We start from the raw sequence: 17,138 nt of genomic DNA, 5'->3' as shown, positions 1-17,138 counted from the left end.
GCAGCGACAGTTTGATGGCCTCGACCAGAGCATCAACCAGCGCGTCAACAGCCTCCAGGGGTCCCTGAACACGCGAGTGGATAACTTGCAGTGCACCCTATTTTAGCAGGGCAGAGAGCTGCAAGATTCCTTGACCAAGCTTATAGACAAGACCATAGATCGGCGGTTCACAGAGCTACAGGAGTCCTTGCTCCAACGCTTAATCCAGTTAGAGGAGTCGCTCGTCCCATGGTATAATCAAATAGATAACTCTATGCTCCAGCGCACCAACGAGCTGGATAGCACCCTCATCCAACGAAACGGCGAGTTCCAGGAATGCCTGACCAGACACATCAATTAGACTATGCTTTGAATCGCCAAAGAGCTGGAGAACTCCCTATTGCAAAGAAACAACGAGCTCCAGGAGCCTCTGGCCAGATGTATGACCAGATGGATTACCAATTCCTATCCCCTTGGCCTCTCTTCCCTTTACAGCATTGGCGTTTTATGATTTGAAGGAAAGTAAACATTGTCTATTGTCCCCTATAAAATCACTGATATGTCATAACACCGTCAATGGTCCAAGTTGCGGAATCTCATCGGACACTAGTATCGACTGCAAGAAGAGGCAGTCCAGGCAACTGCGGATTACGATGACTCATTTGTGGACACTAAGCAGTATACAGAACAGTAACTATGCAGGATGCCTAGGACCCCCACAACAGGATATATGTTTACTAGCGCTTCAAATTCGGGGTAATGAACCCCTCGTTACGCCAGTTTGAAGTCTCTTGTTTATCTACATAGGAGGCGCCGATTGTGATATGACATTTACATCTAGTCCTAGCCTAGAATAGGGAGTAGGTTCACCGTAGCTGATGACAATAACATTGTGTTTCGATCAGTGTATGTCTGACCAGCTTGAGTTCATAGCAGTAGTCTGTGTAAACAGTGCTATCTAGTGGCAGATACCCCAGATCACCACAAAGGCGGTGATTAAAAGCACGGACAATAACCTCACCGCCAACCCCGCGCTAATCCCGTACAGGATAATCCGCTGATAAGTAACAACGGCATGCGGAAGAGACACACACTGCAACCACTCAAGAATCCCACGACCCTTGACGTTCCTCCATAGTATTACTCGAGCTGTGACCGTGGAGTCTCCAAGGAAGATTATTCCAGCTGTGTGGTTCTGAGGGTTCTCCTGCCCTGGGGTCTGACCCAGTTATCTCTCAGCAACTGCTACAGGCAAAGTCAAGAAAATAATCTTACCTTTAGATCCAGAAACTCGAAACTGAAACTCGTGCCCTTTCTTTGAACGAAACACCGGCAAAATGATGGAGGACTTCAACAGTGAGACTGATAGTGACTATACCAGTTACTGGAGAGATTGGGTGAGTCTTTCCCTATTTCATCGTCGATTGCGCCAATGTGCGACTGGGTGGGGAATTGCGACTTGATTGTGGGTGAAGGAAGGTGCATAGTGATACTGGACGATGCGGTTGCAGTGGCAGCAGGATGGGGAGGGGCAGTACATTGGAAGGAGGAACACATTTCCATTTCGGGCAGCGCTGCCACTTCTGCTCGACTTCACAGCTCCATGAATCACCTCACCTTTCTGCGTCTGCAGTCTAAAGATGGCGTCTCCCTCGCCCAGTCAGAAGCAGTTAGAGCTGTCTAGCACTCCACCTCCACCTTCTGTCGTTCCCAACTACTTTAGAACCAATCCTAGTCTTCGTTCCTCTCAGCAGAGACTCCCTGTCTACCTGCCACCAATCTCTGACGACACAGCTAACTGGGGCACACAGTTCATCTCCTCTCGTGGAAACGAGTACTTCTGCGAAATCGATGAGGAATATTTGACTGATCGCTTTAACCTTACTGGCCTCAACACTGAGGTGCCATACTACCAGTATGCCTTGGATCTGGTGACTGATGTGTTCGACCTCGATGCGGATGACGACCTGCGCGAACAGATTGAAAAGTCGGCGCGTCATCTCTATGGACTCGTCCACGCAAGATACATTGTCACCACTCGTGGTCTTGCTAAGATGGTATGTATCAACTTGAGAATATAATCGCAGTAGTATAACCCTCTGACTGATGTCTAGGTTGACAAGTACAAGAAGGGCGACTTCGGCAAATGCCCCCGTGTCATGTGCGAAGGCCAGCCGCTTTTGCCCATGGGCCAGCATGACATCCCGAACATGAGCACTGTCCGTCTTTACTGCCCCAAATGCGAAGATCTTTACAACCCCAAGTCCTCTCGCCATGCTTCTATCGACGGTGCCTATTTTGGAGCTTCTTTCCCCAGCATGCTTTTCCAGGTTTACCCAGGCTTGGTCCCTGAGAAGAGTACCAGTCGTTACGAGCCTCGTATTTACGGATTCAGAGTTCATGCGGCTGCTGCACTGGCCCGCTGGCAGGATCAATACCGCGAGGACATGAAGACGCGTCTTCGTGATGCCGGCATGGAAGTCAAATATGTCGAAGATGAAGAAGTGGAGGATGATGAGGATGACGACGATGAAGATCAGGGCCTTGATCCGAAGGAGCGGGTTGTGGGCGATGCTGCCTCCGGTCGTATGGATATGGGCATTTGAGCGACCATTCTTCGATTTCTAATGTTTTGTCTGGTTTTGACGATACCAATGCTCACCCTGCCTTGACCTTGACTGCTCTTGACTCACGAATCACCCATCTTCTTATTGCATAAAAATATCCCGTTTCCCGTCCTCTTCTACCCCGAATGCTTGTCTGCACCTTCCAACTTCCCAAAATACCTCTCAACTGGGGCTCCCCCTTTATGTGACATGTTCTTCTGTCGTTTCGTTATCGCTTGCTGTTCTCCAATGGTAGGCGTACGAACGGTTCTTTTTTCTCTCTCAGTTCTCTGTACTCTGAATTTATGATGACGAACACTGGTGGGCGTTTGAAGCTTGGAAAATGGCTGGCCTAATTTCTTTTCTTCTGATGTTTACTAGTTTCATAACCCATAATTCATCTTAGGGGAAACGTAATATGAATTGCCAATGCAATCCACCTTCCCGTAATATGCACTTCATTTGAACGGTCTGCATCATTGTAGGATCATTGCAGGTCGACCCATCATAACGGAAAGCTTCGTTAAGCAGGTGGTTTCGACTCTTCAGGCTCTTCATGGGGCTATCTCCAATTGCTTCTCAATAGCATAACCAATAGCCTCCGCGAGCCCTTCTCCCTTCTCCCAGCACTCATCATGTTCGCCTCCTAGAGGCATCAGCGCAGCGCATCTCAGTTTGTCCTCAGACTGCAGTGCCCACCACCCTTTAAGAGTATCATCCATAGCCTCCCGCTGCGAAGCATCCACCAGCGAATCCTCAGGCGAGTACGCCAGAATCGCCCAACGCCCTTCCGTCCACCCACCTTCAACACCATCCGCTCCTTTGGCCACGGCAGGAGACACAGCATCCCACGCAGCCTCATCGTCCCCAAAAGCCCCCTCCACAATCTCCTGATATGCTGATATCTCCTTGTGAGTATCCCGGAACAACCTCAAACCGTATATCCCCGCCAAACCCACCACAGCTAACGGACCGTGCGATATCCCAGCCTTAAACCGGCCCATCACCGACTGGAACGCCAACGTAGCGCCACAACTGTGACCGACGAGTATATACCGCTCTTCGAAGCCATATTTGCGCTGCAGGAAGGCTATGGCCGCTTGCACGTCATTGATATGGTCGGGGTGTTTGGCGCTGCGGTATTCTCGGGGACTGATGCTCGACTGGTCCTGGGGGTGGCTTGGATGGGGGCTTAAACGGTAGGAGATAGATGCGAATGCAGTGATGTGCGGGAGAACGTGGGCGTATGCTGGAGAGGTGGTGAGGGTGGATATGGCGGGGTTGGAGAAATTGATGGCGTCTATGTTTGGGTCACGCCAGGCGCCGCCGTGGATTAAGCTGGATTGATATGATTAGTAGGTATATTGACAGTTAAAGTATAGTAAGTTGTAGAGTGTAGATTGAGAAGTATGTACATTATCCAGTATTTTTTGTCTAGTGCTTCTGATAAGGTAGTGACTGTCACTGTTTGAAGGGCGTGGTCTTCGCCGTAACTGAATGTTTCGGTGGGCATCTTCAGTGGTTTGTTTGCGATGAATGTTATTATTGGTCTTCAAGGGGGTATTACTGGGAAGAGAGGGCAATGAGGGGAACGGCTTGTTAGTCTTCTTAAATGGAGGGGAGAGGCTGCTTAGTAGTACTACTGGTTAGTAGAGCAACTAAGAAGTATCATGATCGATAGGTTCAACATGCGACAATCCAGGGCGATTGAGAAATAGCATGCTTTGGGCATTATCAGGGAATATGCGACAACCGAAACCCATTCTTTCTGAAAATATTAGCATAGCAGGATGTTGTTGAAGCCGATGTTGTTGTCGTTCCCAAAGTGTCCAGACTGATCCCGTGAGGGTCTTGGCGCGCTAAACCGCATCGGGCCCTAGGCGGTGGGAAATTGATGAATTCAATCCACACAAACCATCGCCGCCGACTGTCAACCCATTGTCGCCGTCGAACGTATACCTGGGCAGCACATCCAACATGGCGGAGTAAGTCTTGTCGCTAGCTGTAAATCGCTTCTTTAGAATGGCTGCTAACCATTAAACCAGGAAAGAAGTCCCCCTCACGGCCGTCAAGGTCGATGCCTTGGTACGATAATGACCGCAAAAAATCCCCCCCCGCTATTTTCACGGCGACAGTAATGCTTACAAAGTTCGCATATAGGTGGTCATGAAGATCATCAAGCACTCCTCTCAATCTTTCCCGACGACTGCGACCGGTTCGATCGTCGGTTTGGACGTGGACGGTACCCTGGAGATCACCAACTCTTTCCCATTCCCGGTCGTTGAGATGCCCGCCGACTCGCACTTCGACAACGCCGCCCCTAACCCGGCTGCTGCTGCCCCTCGTGCGAAGGCCAACGTGGCTTACCAGGCTGAGATGATCCGCATGCTTCGGGAGGTCAACGTCGATGCGAACAACGTCGGTTGGTACACCAGCGCGAACATGGGTAACTTCGTCAACATGAACGTGATCGAGAACCAGTTCTTTTACCAGAAGGAGATGAACGAGGGGACAGTTGCTCTTGTGCATGATGTCAGCCGCAGTGCCCAGGGAAGCCTTAGCCTGCGTGCCTTCCGCCTGTCTTCTAAGTTCATGACTGCTTTCAAGGAGAACAAGTTCACCTCAGAGGAGTATGTTTTCTCTCACGTTGGCGTAGTCTAGTCTGTTTATATCAGTCTATACGTGTGCTCGGGGTGATCTTGACTGTACGCTAACGTCTTTCAGGCTCCAAAAGTCCACTCTGAGACACCAGGATATCTTCGTTGAGCTTCCAGTTGAAATCCGCAACTCTCATTTGATCACCTCTTTCATCCACCAGCTCCAGTGCCCTTCCAAGTCCACTCCTACCGACCTTCCCCCCTCTTTGGCTGCTCTGGAGAAGGGCCCCTTTGCCAATGACAACGTTCTGGCCCCCAACTACGACAACCTGTCTCTTAGCATCGACCCCTTCCTCGAGAAGAACTGCGACCTTCTCCTGGACAGCATCGAGACCCACCACACCGAGACCAACAACTTCCAGTACTACCAGCGTTCGCTCGCTCGTGAGCAGGCCAAGATCACCGCCTGGCAAGCCAAGCGCAAGGCCGAGAACGCCAGCCGTGCGGCCCTCAAGCAGCCCCTCCTGCCCGAGGATGAGTACCAGCGTCTGTTCAAGCTTCCCCAGGAACCCAGCCGCCTGGAGACTATGCTCAACACCCGGCAAGTGGAGCAGTACTCGCGCCAGATCGACAGCTTCGTCTCGGCGACGACGGGTAAGATGTTTGCAGTTAAGGGAAACCTGCTGCCCGGAGAGACCGCCAAATAGAGGAGAGGAGGTAACTGATGATGATTTGTCTCAACTGGGGATTCTGGGAATTGCATGCATGACCTTACGGCGTAGGGAGGGAAAATTTTGTATCTGACTGTTAATATGTCTGTTTGTTTATTCCAGTGACGAATAGAGTTACGGGATATGACTGTCTTGGTTCCTACCTACCTCACCCATCTCCAACCCTTCGTATCCATTTATCCTGCACAAGTCCTCTCTTACATCAACTGATGAATGGGATGGGGTATGCCCTAATCTTGCTAGGGCATGTCTACCACACGTGATGCTGATAAGTACAATGACCTCATCATAGCATCGATAACCGATTAGATAAGATCCTGTTATCGTGAAGATCAAAGTCGATATCTTTCATTTCTGCAGTTCTTCCACTAGTTGTTTATAGATATTTCTTCAATTTCAATATACATACCCTTAGTCCCTACAATGGATAACAGTAGTCTCGACATCTGGGTTGTAAGTCATACATCCAACCACAACTCCATGCCCTGTCCATACACACCTTATACGCATCAAACCTCAACCAAAGACAATTATATTTCCCTTTTAGATATGCATTAGAACCCTCAATGGATTGAACTAACAAACAAACCAAGGCCGGCGCCCTAGCAGCCGTAACAGTCGACTTCCTAGTATACCCAATGGACACACTCAAAACACGCATCCAATCCCCAAAATACAACCACCTCTACAAAGACGCAACAGGCGCCATAAAACGAGACGTCCTCTTCCGGGGCTTATACCAAGGTGTATGGAGCGTTGTGCTCGCGACTGTACCTTCATGTACGTCTCTCCTACCTTACCCATCTAAACCATCCACTCCTAACATCACCCCCATATGTACATACAACAACCAAAACCAAACCACAACCAGGTAAACTAACCCTCAAGAAACCCAATAAAAAGCAGGAGCATTCTTCACAACCTACGAAACAACAAAACACATCCTAACCCTCTCCTCCACTCAAACCCAACCCCAATCCCAGACCAAAACTCCAAACCCCCTCCCATTCACCCACCCGCTCCCCAAACCCATCATTCACGCTCTCTCCTCCTCCCTCGGCGAAATGGTCTCCTGCGCAATCCTCACCCCAGCAGAAGTCCTAAAACAAAATGCTCAAGTCCTCAACATGAAATCTCCCACCTCGACAAAGGCACCCAGACAAAGCGCAACAGTCCAAGTTCTGGCTAAATTCAAACATCGGCCTTGGAAGCTCTGGAGTGGGTATACGGCGCTTGTGGGGAGGAATTTACCTTTTACTGGGCTTCATTTTCCCATTTTTGAGGGGGTGAAGGGGTGGCTTGTTTCGCGGAGGGCAACAGGGAAGGGGAATCGGGATAGGAATGGAGTGGTTGAGAGGGCGGCTTTGACGGGGGTTGCGGCTGGGGTGTCTGGGACTGTGGCTTCGGTTGTTACGACGCCGATTGATGTTGTTAAGACGAGGGTTATGTTGGGGGCTGGCGGGGAGGAGCTGAAGGGTACTGAGAAGACGGTTAGGAAGGTGAAGGGGACGTTGGCGGTTGGGAGGGAGGTGTGGAGGGAGGAGGGCATTAGGGGGTTGTTTCGTGGGGGTGCATTGAGGTCTGTTTGGTCGGCTTTTGGGATGAGTATTTATCTGGGGATTTATGAGGGGGGCAGGATGTATTTGGAGAAGAGGAGGATGGAGAATGGTGAGGGTGGAGTGTTGTGAAGGTGGTTGGTTGGAGTAGATAAAAGGGTCTGTATTATAGGTCATAAACAGTTATAGTTTTCTTTTTCATTTCATAGACGTTAACTCGTCGAGAAGAGAGGACTTCAACTATTCTCATCATTTATCATACATGCATCAGGTGTACAAAATCTCAATCAAGAGAAAAATTTCGTAAACAAAAACGGTGCTGAACAAGTCATCAACGCATGCAACATTTAATATCAAGTTTCATTTCCAACATTTCTGGTGTATAGTCATCGCGTCATTCCAATCATCAAATGCACTGAGAGATAAGGAGCATTCTTCTGGCATCACTTCTCACTGTCGAATATAGCCCTGCTCATCGAGCAAGTTCTCTCTTGTTAAAGCGTACCCTTAAAAGCTGGTAAGTTTCTTAAACCAATTAGGCAGCTTTCCGCCGGAGCTAGGAGGTGGTTGGTCGTATCGGTCATATCTCATTCCACGGTCTCGCTCGTAGTCTGCACTACCCGAGCTGCTCTTCTGTCCTCTCTCAGACCTCCTAGCCTCGCGTTTCTTCAAGCGCACCTCGTCAATCTCCTGATCCGTGAGTCCGGGGTATCGGGCCCGTCTCCTTGCCTTCCGGCGTAGGTCGCGTCGGGCCTCCTCGTCCGATGAGATTGAGTGCGCCCCATCCATGGGCTCCCCGGGAGCAGGCGGCATGTCTAACATAGTCGGCACAACTGGAGGTGGTTCAGGGGGATCACTTGCTTGAGAATTAACCCAAGACGAGGTCTTGTCTTTGCGCTGTCCAGGCATCATCGGTGCGGGTCTCGTCTCCTCAGGCGCCCTGGACCTTCGACGTCTAGCGTGTTCAGCGTCGTCTCCATGACGGCGCGAACGATAGGCCCTGTCCGGGTCCCCGCCCTGCATGTAAAAGTCCCTAGCGGCTCTATCATCCATATGCGAGTGCCGTTTTCTGGATCTCGGGTCGTACCCAGGGTTCTCATACATTGCTGCCTCCCTTTCCTGCCGCCTCCGCTCGCGGCGTTCCGCAGCCTTGGCTTCGCGGGCCTCCGCTTCTCTGGCTTCCTGTGCCTGAGCTTCCGCCTCTCGAGCTTCTTGCTCCTCCCGGGCACGGCGCTCTTCACGAGCAGCCCGGCGAGCCATCTTCTCCTCTCGGCGTCGCTGTGCTCTCTCCTCTTCCTCTCGGAGTTGCATTTCTTGCATCTCTTGCTCGCGAGCCCTTTGCCTTTCCCGTCTTCTTGCCCGTCGTTCCTCGGCTTCTTGGAACTCGCTGTCTCGATGCGGATCAATGTCGCCTTGTCGAGAAGCGCGTCGTGCTCTGCGCGCCTCTCTCCTGGCATCGACATCCTCTATCTGAATCTCTGGGACATCCATTGCCGGCCCAGCATCTGTAGCATAGCCCTCACGGTCAGGGTCCGGTCTCATTGCGCGTCTTCTCCTCTCGTCACGTCTCTGGCGCCGTGCGTCGTCTCGCTCTGGCTCCGTCATGTACCTGGCGTCCTCATCCCGGTAAGACGCAGACTTTTGACGTTCAGGCAGTTCAGGGCGAATGTGTTGACGCAATGTTCCGATCAACCCCATGAGACCGCCAGTCTCCTGTTTCTTGGGGGCCGTATTCGATCGCCTTAAACGCCGTTCCCTCGGAGCCTCCACAAATGCCATGTCTTCAGGTCCGGAAACAATGTCTGGACTTTGCTGGGCTGGGTCTGCATCCACCATGACAGCATCATCCTGGAAGTCTCCCTGCCGTGATCGTGACTAAATTATGGAAGCGACATTAGCGGCTGTTCCAACTTGGTTTGAGATCATTCGCAGACGGCGCTGCCCTCTTACCTTCTTCCTTGACCGTCGTTCCGAATGGCGTGACTCTCTAGAGGGAGCCTTGGGCTCGCCTTCAGCATCATCCGGATTAACCATGACGATGTCTTCATCGTCAATAGCATATGGATCACGAGCGCCTACGATAATCGTGTCAGTAAACTTAACAAAGAGTGACACGAACATAGAGGGCCATACTAGATCTTTTCCGAGAGCCACGTGGTCTCTCCCGTCTTGACCCAGATGGAGGAGCACCCATCATGCGGGCAGCCTTATCCGGCATCTCGAACTGCTCATCCGGTGGCGGCGATGGGAATCCGGTGTCATCCATATCTCCAGGTGGGCGCCGTGACGTGTGCCTTGGCGCATACTCGCCATGTCTCCTGCTAGATTTCGTTCTGGTAGGCGGAGGTGGTGCGCCAAAAATGAAATTCGAGAATGCCGCAGCCCGATCGTGTGCAGGCTCCCGTTGCCTGGCGTTCTCGGGTTCCGACGATCTCTCTACCTCATCCTCCGGTTCCCTTGGCCTTGAGTGTCTAGTGGACTTTGATCTTCCCATTCCCGAAGGTGATTGCTCCCTTCTTCTATGCCTATCTTCCCTATGGCCTGGCCTCCTCGGCGGGGGTGCAGCACCCCACATATCCCACGACGTGCTACCAGGTGCGCGTTCAACGCGCGGACGCTCCTTCCTTGCCGCTCGCTCCGTAGCAACTGGTTCAGGTGGCGGTGTCGGAGGACCCCCAGCAGCTTCCTCTGAAACATCGGCCACTGGGGTTTCTGCAGGAGGAGCCGGTGGTGGTTCTGGAACTGGCACTGACCTTCTACTTTTCTTCACTTTCTTCATGGGTTTTTCAGGCTCCGGGGCAGGCGGCTCAGCGGGCTCAAACGCTGGCTCGTGCTCCGGCTCCGGCACATTGACAGGAGCAGGTTCAGGATCAAGCGCTCGCACCGGTTCTGGCTCCTGCTCTGGTTCGGGCACAGGTTGAGGTTCAACTGGCTTAGTCTTCTTCTTCTTTTCGACTTTGGGTGGGGGTACAGGCTCTGGCTCTGGTTCAGGTTCGGGCTCAGGATCAAGCGCTCGCACCGGTTCTGGCTCCGGCTCTGGTTCGGGCACAGGTTGGGGTTCAACCGTTTTTGCCTTCTTTTTCTTCTTTTCGACTTTGGGTGGGGGCACCGGCTCTGGTTCAGGTTCGGGTTCGGGCTGGGGTTCAACCGCTTTAGCCTTCTTTTTCTTCTTTTCGGCTTTGTGTAGTAGTACGGGCTTGGGTTCAGGAACTGGTTCCGGCTCAGGTTCAACAATAGACACAACCTCTTCTGGTGGCGCAGGCTCCGGCGCAGGCTCTGGCTCTGTTGGTAGTTCTGGTGCAGGAGGCTCTAGGGCAGGCGGCTGGGGCTCGGGAATAGCAGTCTTCGATCTCTTCTTGTCTTTCTTTTTGGCCTTCTTGGACAATACTACTGGCTCAAGCTCGACTTCTGGCTGCCTTTCAGGTTCTGGCTCTTGTTCCGGCTCCGGCTCCGCTGGCGGGTCTGGGACAGGGGGTGGGAGGTCATCGAAATCGTCGTCAAAAGCGTCTGGAAAGCTTCCTGGTACAGTGTCTCGTAAAATCCTTCTTTCTATAACTGGTTCAGGTTCTGGCTCCGGCTCCGGCTCAGGCTCCTGCGGAGGTTCTAGAGGATCTTCTACCGGCGGCGGCACCTCCTTCGCTTTTGATTTTTCCGCCGACTTTCCCTTGGACTTTTCTTTCTTTTTCTCTTCAAGGACTTTAACGCGCTCTGCGACAGAGTTCTTGGTTGATGACTTGGTCTTTGAGGTGACAACAGGTGTCTTTGTTGGCGGCGCGGCTGGCTGAGGTTCTAAGACTTCTGCGACTGGCGCGTCAGCCGCGTCAGCCGCACCAGCCTCTCTCGGCGCATCCCCTACGTCAATAAGCAGATCATCCTGATCAGGCTGGGGTTCGGCCTCTCTTATTGGCTTTTCTGCCGACCTCTTTTTAGTGGCCTTAGGCATCCCCATCGCTGCTGCTCCGATGCTTGCCCAGAACCCTCTGGCTGGCTTTGACGGCGTTTCCTCCGCAACAACGCCCTTCTTTTTAGAAGGCATTGTGCTAAAATCATCCCAAAGAGGTTCCTCTGGTATACTCTCAAACCCATCAGGTTCAAGCGAAAATCCCAAAGAAGGTGGAGTAGGCGCCGGCGGTGGAGGTTCATCGTTAATCTTGCTCTTCTTAGACTTCTTATCCTTTTGAGGAGCCCAGATGCCCCAGCTATCGTCACCTGGTTCTTCGGTAACCGGTTCAGGGATTACCTCTGGCTCTGGGGCTTGCTCAGGAACGGGTTCAGGGGTGGGTTCTGGCTCTGGTTCTTGTACGGGTTCCTCTGCTACAGGTGCCGCTTGCGGTGGCCACTCAAAATCCTTACCAGGAATAGGCAAACCTTTCTTTATTAACGATTTTTCTCGCTTCTTTCGATCCTTGGAGGAGAGATTATCCCAGTTATTATAGAGTGGATCATCCGGCAGTGCGGGAGCTTTGGATTCTGGTTCTGGTTCTGGTTCAGGCTCGGCTTGAGGCTCGGGCTCTTCAAGAACGGCTTCAGGGACGAGCTCCGGTTCTGGCTCAGCTTCCGGTTCTAGTTCCAGCTCCGGCTCCTGTGTCGGATCTTGTATGGGCTCCTCCACCAATGGCTCTGGCGGTGGAGGTGGTGGCCAGTCAAAATCCTTGCCCGGAACCGGCAGACCCTTCTTTATCAGTGATTTCTCTCGCTTTTTCTTGTCTTTGGTTGAGAGATTGTCCCAGTTATTATAGAGCGGGTCATCTGGCAGTGATGGAGCCTTGGGTTCCGGTTCCGGTTGCAGTTCGGGTTCAGGTTCAGGTTCAGGTTCAGGTTCAAGCTCCAGCTCTGGTTCTGGCCCTGGCTCCAGCTCTGGTTCTGGCCCTGGCTCCAGTGCTGGCTCCTCCACCAATGGCTCCGGCGGTGGAGGTGGTGGCCAGTCAAAATCCTTACCTGGAACTTGTAGACCCTTCTTTATCAGCAATTTCTCACGCTTTTTCTTGTCTTTATCTGAGAGATTGTCCCAGTTATCGTAGAGCGGATTATCTGGCAGTGACAAAATAATTGGTTCTGGTTGCGGTTCAGGCTCAGCTTGAAGTTTGGACTCAGGCTCTAGCTCTGGCTCATGTTCAAGTACCGGCTCCGGTTCTGGCGATGGCTCCTGTACAGGTTCATCTGCCACTGGCTCCGGTGGTGGTGGTGGTGGCCAGGCAAAATCCTTGCCAGGAATTGGCAAGCTCTTCTTCATCAGTGATTTCTCGCGCTTCTTCCGATCCTTAGAGGAAAGATCGTCCCAATTATTGTACAGAGGGTCATCTGGTAGTTTAGCTTCGGGCGCAGGTTGTGGTTCTGGATCAAGTACCGGCACAGGTTCAGGTTCAGGTTCAAGTACCGGCTCTGGTTCTGGTGCTGGTTCAGGCTCTGGTTCCGCCACTGGTTCAGGAACTTCTTCTACTATTTGTTCTGCTGCCGGCTCCGCTAATACAGGCTCTGGTGCCGTGGGCGGTGGCCAAGGGAAATCCTTACCAGGAACTGGGAGGCCTTTCTTGGTCAATGATTTCTCGCGCTTCTTCCGGTCCTTAGATGAAAGATCGTCCCAATTGTTATAGAGTGGATCGTCTGGCAGTTTAGCTTCGGACACAGGTTGTGGTTCTGGCTCGGCTGGGGGTCCTGGATCAGCTACTGGCTCCGGTTCTAGCGTTGGCTGTGGTTCGGGTGTAGCCGCAGGTTCCGGTTCTGGCTCAACAACAGGTTCAGGCTCTGGTTGGTGTTCTGGTTCTGGTGCTAGCTCTTCCACGGCAGGTGCAGGTGCAGGTGGTGGCCACTCAAAATCTTTCCCGGGAATTGGGAGGCCTTTCTTTATCAAGGACTTCTCACGTTTCTTTTTGTCTTTTGATGAAAGAATGTCCCAGTTATTATAGAGTGGGTCATCTGGCAGTTTAGCTTCAGGTTCTGGTTCCGGCTCTGGGGCTGCGGGCTCTGGCTCCGGGGCTGGCTCTGGTTCAGGTTCAGCTACCGGCTCTGGCTCAGGCTCAGGCGTTGGTTCAGGCTCAGGTTCCGGTTGGGGTTCTGGCTCAGGATCTTTCGCGGGTTCTTCGACAGGTGCGGCTGGCGCACGTGGTGGCCATTCAAAGTCCTTACCAGGTATAGGAAGACCTTTCTTGACAAGAGACTTCTCTCGTTTCTTTCGGTCTTTAGATGATAGTGTGTCCCAATTATTGTAAAGTGGATCATCAGGCAGCTTAGGCTCTGGTGCTGGTTCTGGTGCAGGCTCTGGCTCAGCTTGTGCTGGGGGTTCCGGTTCGGGCTCGGGCTCTGCACCTTTGCCCTTCTTCTTTTTCTTCTCCTGTGTGGAGGTATTCCAGCCTCCCCAGTCATCCTCCTCTTTTTTCTCCTCAGGGATAGGCTCCGGCGCTAGATCTGCGACAACTGGAGAAGTTTCCACTACTGGTTCTAACTCTTCAAGGAGAGCACCGTTCTTCTTTTTCTTGTCTTTCTTTTTAGTTGGGACGCCCCAGCCCCAATCATCGTCATCAGCTATCTCCGGCTCTGGTTCGGTGGTCTTCTTAGTATCCAGGAAGCCCCAGTCATCCTTCTTTTCTTGGGTGCTGATATCTCCATTGCTAGGACCAGGAGGGGCTCCAAAGCCAAAGCCAAATCCGACTGGAGCATTCAATGGGTCAGCCGCTGAGCCAAATGACCATGGGTTGGTATTCTGTGTCTTGTCCCCACTCAAGCCACCAAGAGAGTCGAGACCCCATTTACTCCCTGTATTCCAACTTTTATCCCATCCGCCAAGATCCAGGCCCCCGCCAGTAGATTTGCCTCCAAGGGGATCTAGGCTTAGATTTGGTGGAGATGTATTGCCACCTAAATTGATATCCTGAAAAGAATTGGAAGGGGGGTCGGTGTCAATCAGAGTAGCACTCTATAAACGAGTTAGTGATAATACTCTAGAACAAAGGGGGAATCGTACTTGATCCTTCTTTTTATTCTTCTTCTTCCCTGCAGGCGCAAAGTCCGCCCACGAATCATCGCCGTTTCCAGTACCATCGTTCGCCCAACTAAGATCATCGTTATTAGTATTAGCTGCTGCTTCTTCTGCGGCCTTTTTCTCCTCCTCCTCTTTGGCCTTCCGCTCCTCTTCTTCTTTGGCTAGTCGCTCTTCTTCCTCTTTCTTCTTCTTCTTGTCTTTTTTCTTGCTGGTTGTATTCCACGCATCTCCCCAACCATCGTCGTCTCCGCCATCGCCGCCGCCTCCGTCACCACCGTTGTCCCCATTCCCACCTCCCGACCCATCCCCGTTGCTTCCACTGTCCCCACCATTCTGGTTTTCATCAGGGGGTGGGCTTTTGTCACCGTCGTCATTCGGTGGTGGAGTACTCTGTTGTGCGGCTTGCTTTCCTTTCTTCTTCTTGCCTGCCCCCTTATGTTCCTGTATGCCAAATGGACGATCTAAAACGATCAGAGGGGACTTAGATCTAACTGTAGAATATTTTGTTCCTATCGAGGGCGTGCAGTCACCACACAAATCTTTCTGTTTGGCTAACGGTGAAAGTGTAGAGTAATCTGGAGGCAAGTCTTTGATAGCATCGTCATAGGATGGAGGGGGTTGATCGTAGGACTGAGGGTTTGGCGTACGGAGCTCTATCTCGAGAGCCAGAGTTGCTTTGGAGAATCGCTCATTGTGTCCGGCTATTCGTGATTGAACCGGATATCCGTTTTTCTGCTCATTCTCGACTAAACAATAGTAGGAGTATAAAGGCTTCTCACGGCCGGCTTCGAGTCCATAATGGTGAACAATGCGCATACTTTCCATACTGCGGTAACGGACCAGTCTTTGCACGGTGGTCGACTCGACTATGCGAGGCGCATGGATATTAACAACTTCCGGCCTCAATTGAGGCTGCCGCAGGTTCCAGGAAAATATTGAAGTTCCGGGTTAGACCGTCGGGAGCGTAGCAGCAAAAGACTGCGTAAACGGCGGGAACAAAGAATGAAGGGAAGAAAAGAAAGAAAGTAAAAAATGCTATGATAAAAACGCTTCCACTAGAATATAATGCTTGTAACCAAAGCTGGTCACACGATGCAAATGTTAGCGCGATCGGTATACCATGGGATATCCAACTAGATTTGCGACAAAAGCCGTGGGCAATTAAAGAGCATACGGTATTTGATGGTGCGTTTGAAATGAAAGGGAAAAGTGTATGCAGAGATGAGAGAGAGAAAGTTCAGCAGTAGGAAGAAACAGGGAGCGAAAAAGAGGTCATAGAGCTCATGACCACGAGGCGGTGGGAAAGGAGGAAAGGAGAGTAATGTTGCTGAAAATCGGTCCCTGGAGAACAGATAGGATTGGGCGGATGGGTATGCGATGGACAGCTAGGAATGTGAACTAGTAGTTTTGGTACATACATCAGCAAGTCAGCGGCGGTTGCGCAAAAGGAAAAAAGATTTTCTGTTAATTTTAAGATTATACTTTCTTACCTTGAAATAATAATTTGTGCTGCGCGATGATCTGCGTGGTACGGAAGAATTGTATGCGATAGTATCTTTGATCCCCGACGGGTCAGATAGTAAAACGGTGGCTGGGCGTATGAACCAACCACATCGAGTCAAAGTGGTTAAGACAAAGTCTCTAACTGAATTTGGTGCATTAAAATTAGCAATTATTTTCGGTCATAGACCAGCTGGTTGAACAGGAGCAATGGAGAAAAGATGCAAGGTGAGAAGTCACGCAGGCACAGGCCACTTACACACGCGATGGGATTGCGCGCAGAGACTGGGGATGTGAGTCGACGGTCCTATCGATAAAGATTCCACCCCTCCTTCTCGGCGGGTATCAAGGATACTGGTGTACGACGAACAACAAATGGTGGTGAAAGCACTGACACTCGAGTGCGATCTAGATTAGGTATATATGTTTTCTTTATGCCTTAATGGTCAGTAGGATATGTACGTTAGCAGATCGAGTCACTCTCATTGCATCGTACTTACATACCTTCGGATAGAGCGTTTGTTGTCCCATTAAAGTGGGGTTCCCAAGGGAACAACAGATCAGTCCCTAGTGTTCCGGTCCAAGGAAGCTAAAAGTAGAGATGATCGGTTCCGTGGTTCACCTCGGGGAAGGTTGGAGGATTGTACAGGAACTGGGTACTCTACTACCTTATCCCCTGGGAACTGTTATACCAATTGAATGATTGGTTCCGTTAAATAATGTAGATTGAAGGGAGTATATAGAAATCCCAATAATGTTCTGCGGCAAAGAAACTGGGATATTCTCTAAAAAGAAACCAAGTGTTTTATGACCTCGCATTGAAGGGCTAGTTAAGAGAGACTAGAGGACTAACTACCTAACTATTCAACTACCTTACTACTAAAATGGCTAAACGTGAATAAATTTGACTCAGGCCGCGAGGCAACAACCAGGGACCAACAATCAAAACAATGGAGGAGATTTACTAATACTCGCTCACCTGTGAAACAACCACTGCACAATTATGGAGCCAAAGAGTCTTCGGGCAGCAGGAGACCCTCTCGATACATCCTTCGAAAAGCAGCGAGAACCTCGGGTAACGAGGAGAAAAGCGTTGAGGTACTTCGAAGGAAAGATTCTACCGCTATCGGTGTTCTTCACCGCATCGAAGGCGAAGATCCACCGTGAGCCTATGAGAACCCTCGTTCTCG

General features: G+C 51.2%; 5 protein-coding genes across 5 annotated transcripts; 3 read left to right on the top strand and 2 right to left on the bottom strand.

Moving 5' to 3' along the window:
- Nucleotides 1–1,619: 1,619 nt before the first annotated feature.
- BDV27DRAFT_157837 (casein kinase II subunit beta) lies at nucleotides 1,620–2,585 on the top strand (the record flags this gene model as incomplete). Its single annotated transcript, XM_032072587.1, has 2 exons — nucleotides 1,620–2,036; nucleotides 2,094–2,585. 2 exons carry the CDS (start codon nucleotides 1,620–1,622, stop codon nucleotides 2,583–2,585), a joined length of 909 nt encoding a protein of 302 aa, XP_031927542.1.
- Nucleotides 2,586–2,862: 277 nt separating this feature from the next.
- BDV27DRAFT_113641 (arylformamidase) lies at nucleotides 2,863–4,354 on the bottom strand. Its single transcript, XM_032064593.1, has 2 exons — nucleotides 4,001–4,354; nucleotides 2,863–3,923 (listed from the first exon to the last, which is right to left on the bottom strand). Exons 1-2 carry the CDS (start codon nucleotides 4,096–4,098, stop codon nucleotides 3,140–3,142), a joined length of 882 nt encoding a protein of 293 aa, XP_031927541.1. The 5' UTR covers nucleotides 4,099–4,354; the 3' UTR covers nucleotides 2,863–3,139.
- Nucleotides 4,355–4,513: 159 nt separating this feature from the next.
- Nucleotides 4,514–6,324, top strand: BDV27DRAFT_128400 (putative eukaryotic translation initiation factor 3 subunit EifCh). Its single transcript, XM_032066964.1, has 4 exons — nucleotides 4,514–4,570; nucleotides 4,631–4,670; nucleotides 4,746–5,215; nucleotides 5,310–6,324. Exons 1-4 carry the CDS (start codon nucleotides 4,563–4,565, stop codon nucleotides 5,887–5,889), a joined length of 1,098 nt encoding a protein of 365 aa, XP_031927540.1. The 5' UTR covers nucleotides 4,514–4,562; the 3' UTR covers nucleotides 5,890–6,324.
- On the top strand, nucleotides 6,114–7,601 carry BDV27DRAFT_172349 (putative mitochondrial carrier protein; the record flags this gene model as incomplete). The annotated part of the gene is made up of 3 exons (XM_032075845.1): nucleotides 6,114–6,366; nucleotides 6,507–6,693; nucleotides 6,817–7,601. Exons 1-3 carry the CDS (start codon nucleotides 6,337–6,339, stop codon nucleotides 7,599–7,601), a joined length of 1,002 nt encoding a protein of 333 aa, XP_031927539.1. The 5' UTR covers nucleotides 6,114–6,336.
- A 375-nt stretch (nucleotides 7,602–7,976) lies between these two features.
- On the bottom strand, nucleotides 7,977–15,273 carry BDV27DRAFT_157833 (uncharacterized protein; the record flags this gene model as incomplete). Its single annotated transcript, XM_032072586.1, has 4 exons — nucleotides 7,977–9,344; nucleotides 9,420–9,544; nucleotides 9,603–14,382; nucleotides 14,431–15,273. The coding sequence occupies 4 exons, from the start codon at nucleotides 15,271–15,273 to the stop codon at nucleotides 7,977–7,979; spliced, it is 7,116 nt and encodes a 2,371-aa protein (XP_031927538.1).
- Nucleotides 15,274–17,138: the final 1,865 nt, after the last annotated feature.

This window comes from Aspergillus caelatus (assembly GCF_009193585.1).
Source record: "Aspergillus caelatus strain CBS 763.97 unplaced genomic scaffold BDV27scaffold_89, whole genome shotgun sequence".
Taxonomy (NCBI): domain Eukaryota; kingdom Fungi; phylum Ascomycota; class Eurotiomycetes; order Eurotiales; family Aspergillaceae; genus Aspergillus; species Aspergillus caelatus.
The sequence above is the reverse complement of the archived record's forward strand: the minus strand, read 5'-3'. Positions and strand labels throughout refer to the sequence as shown.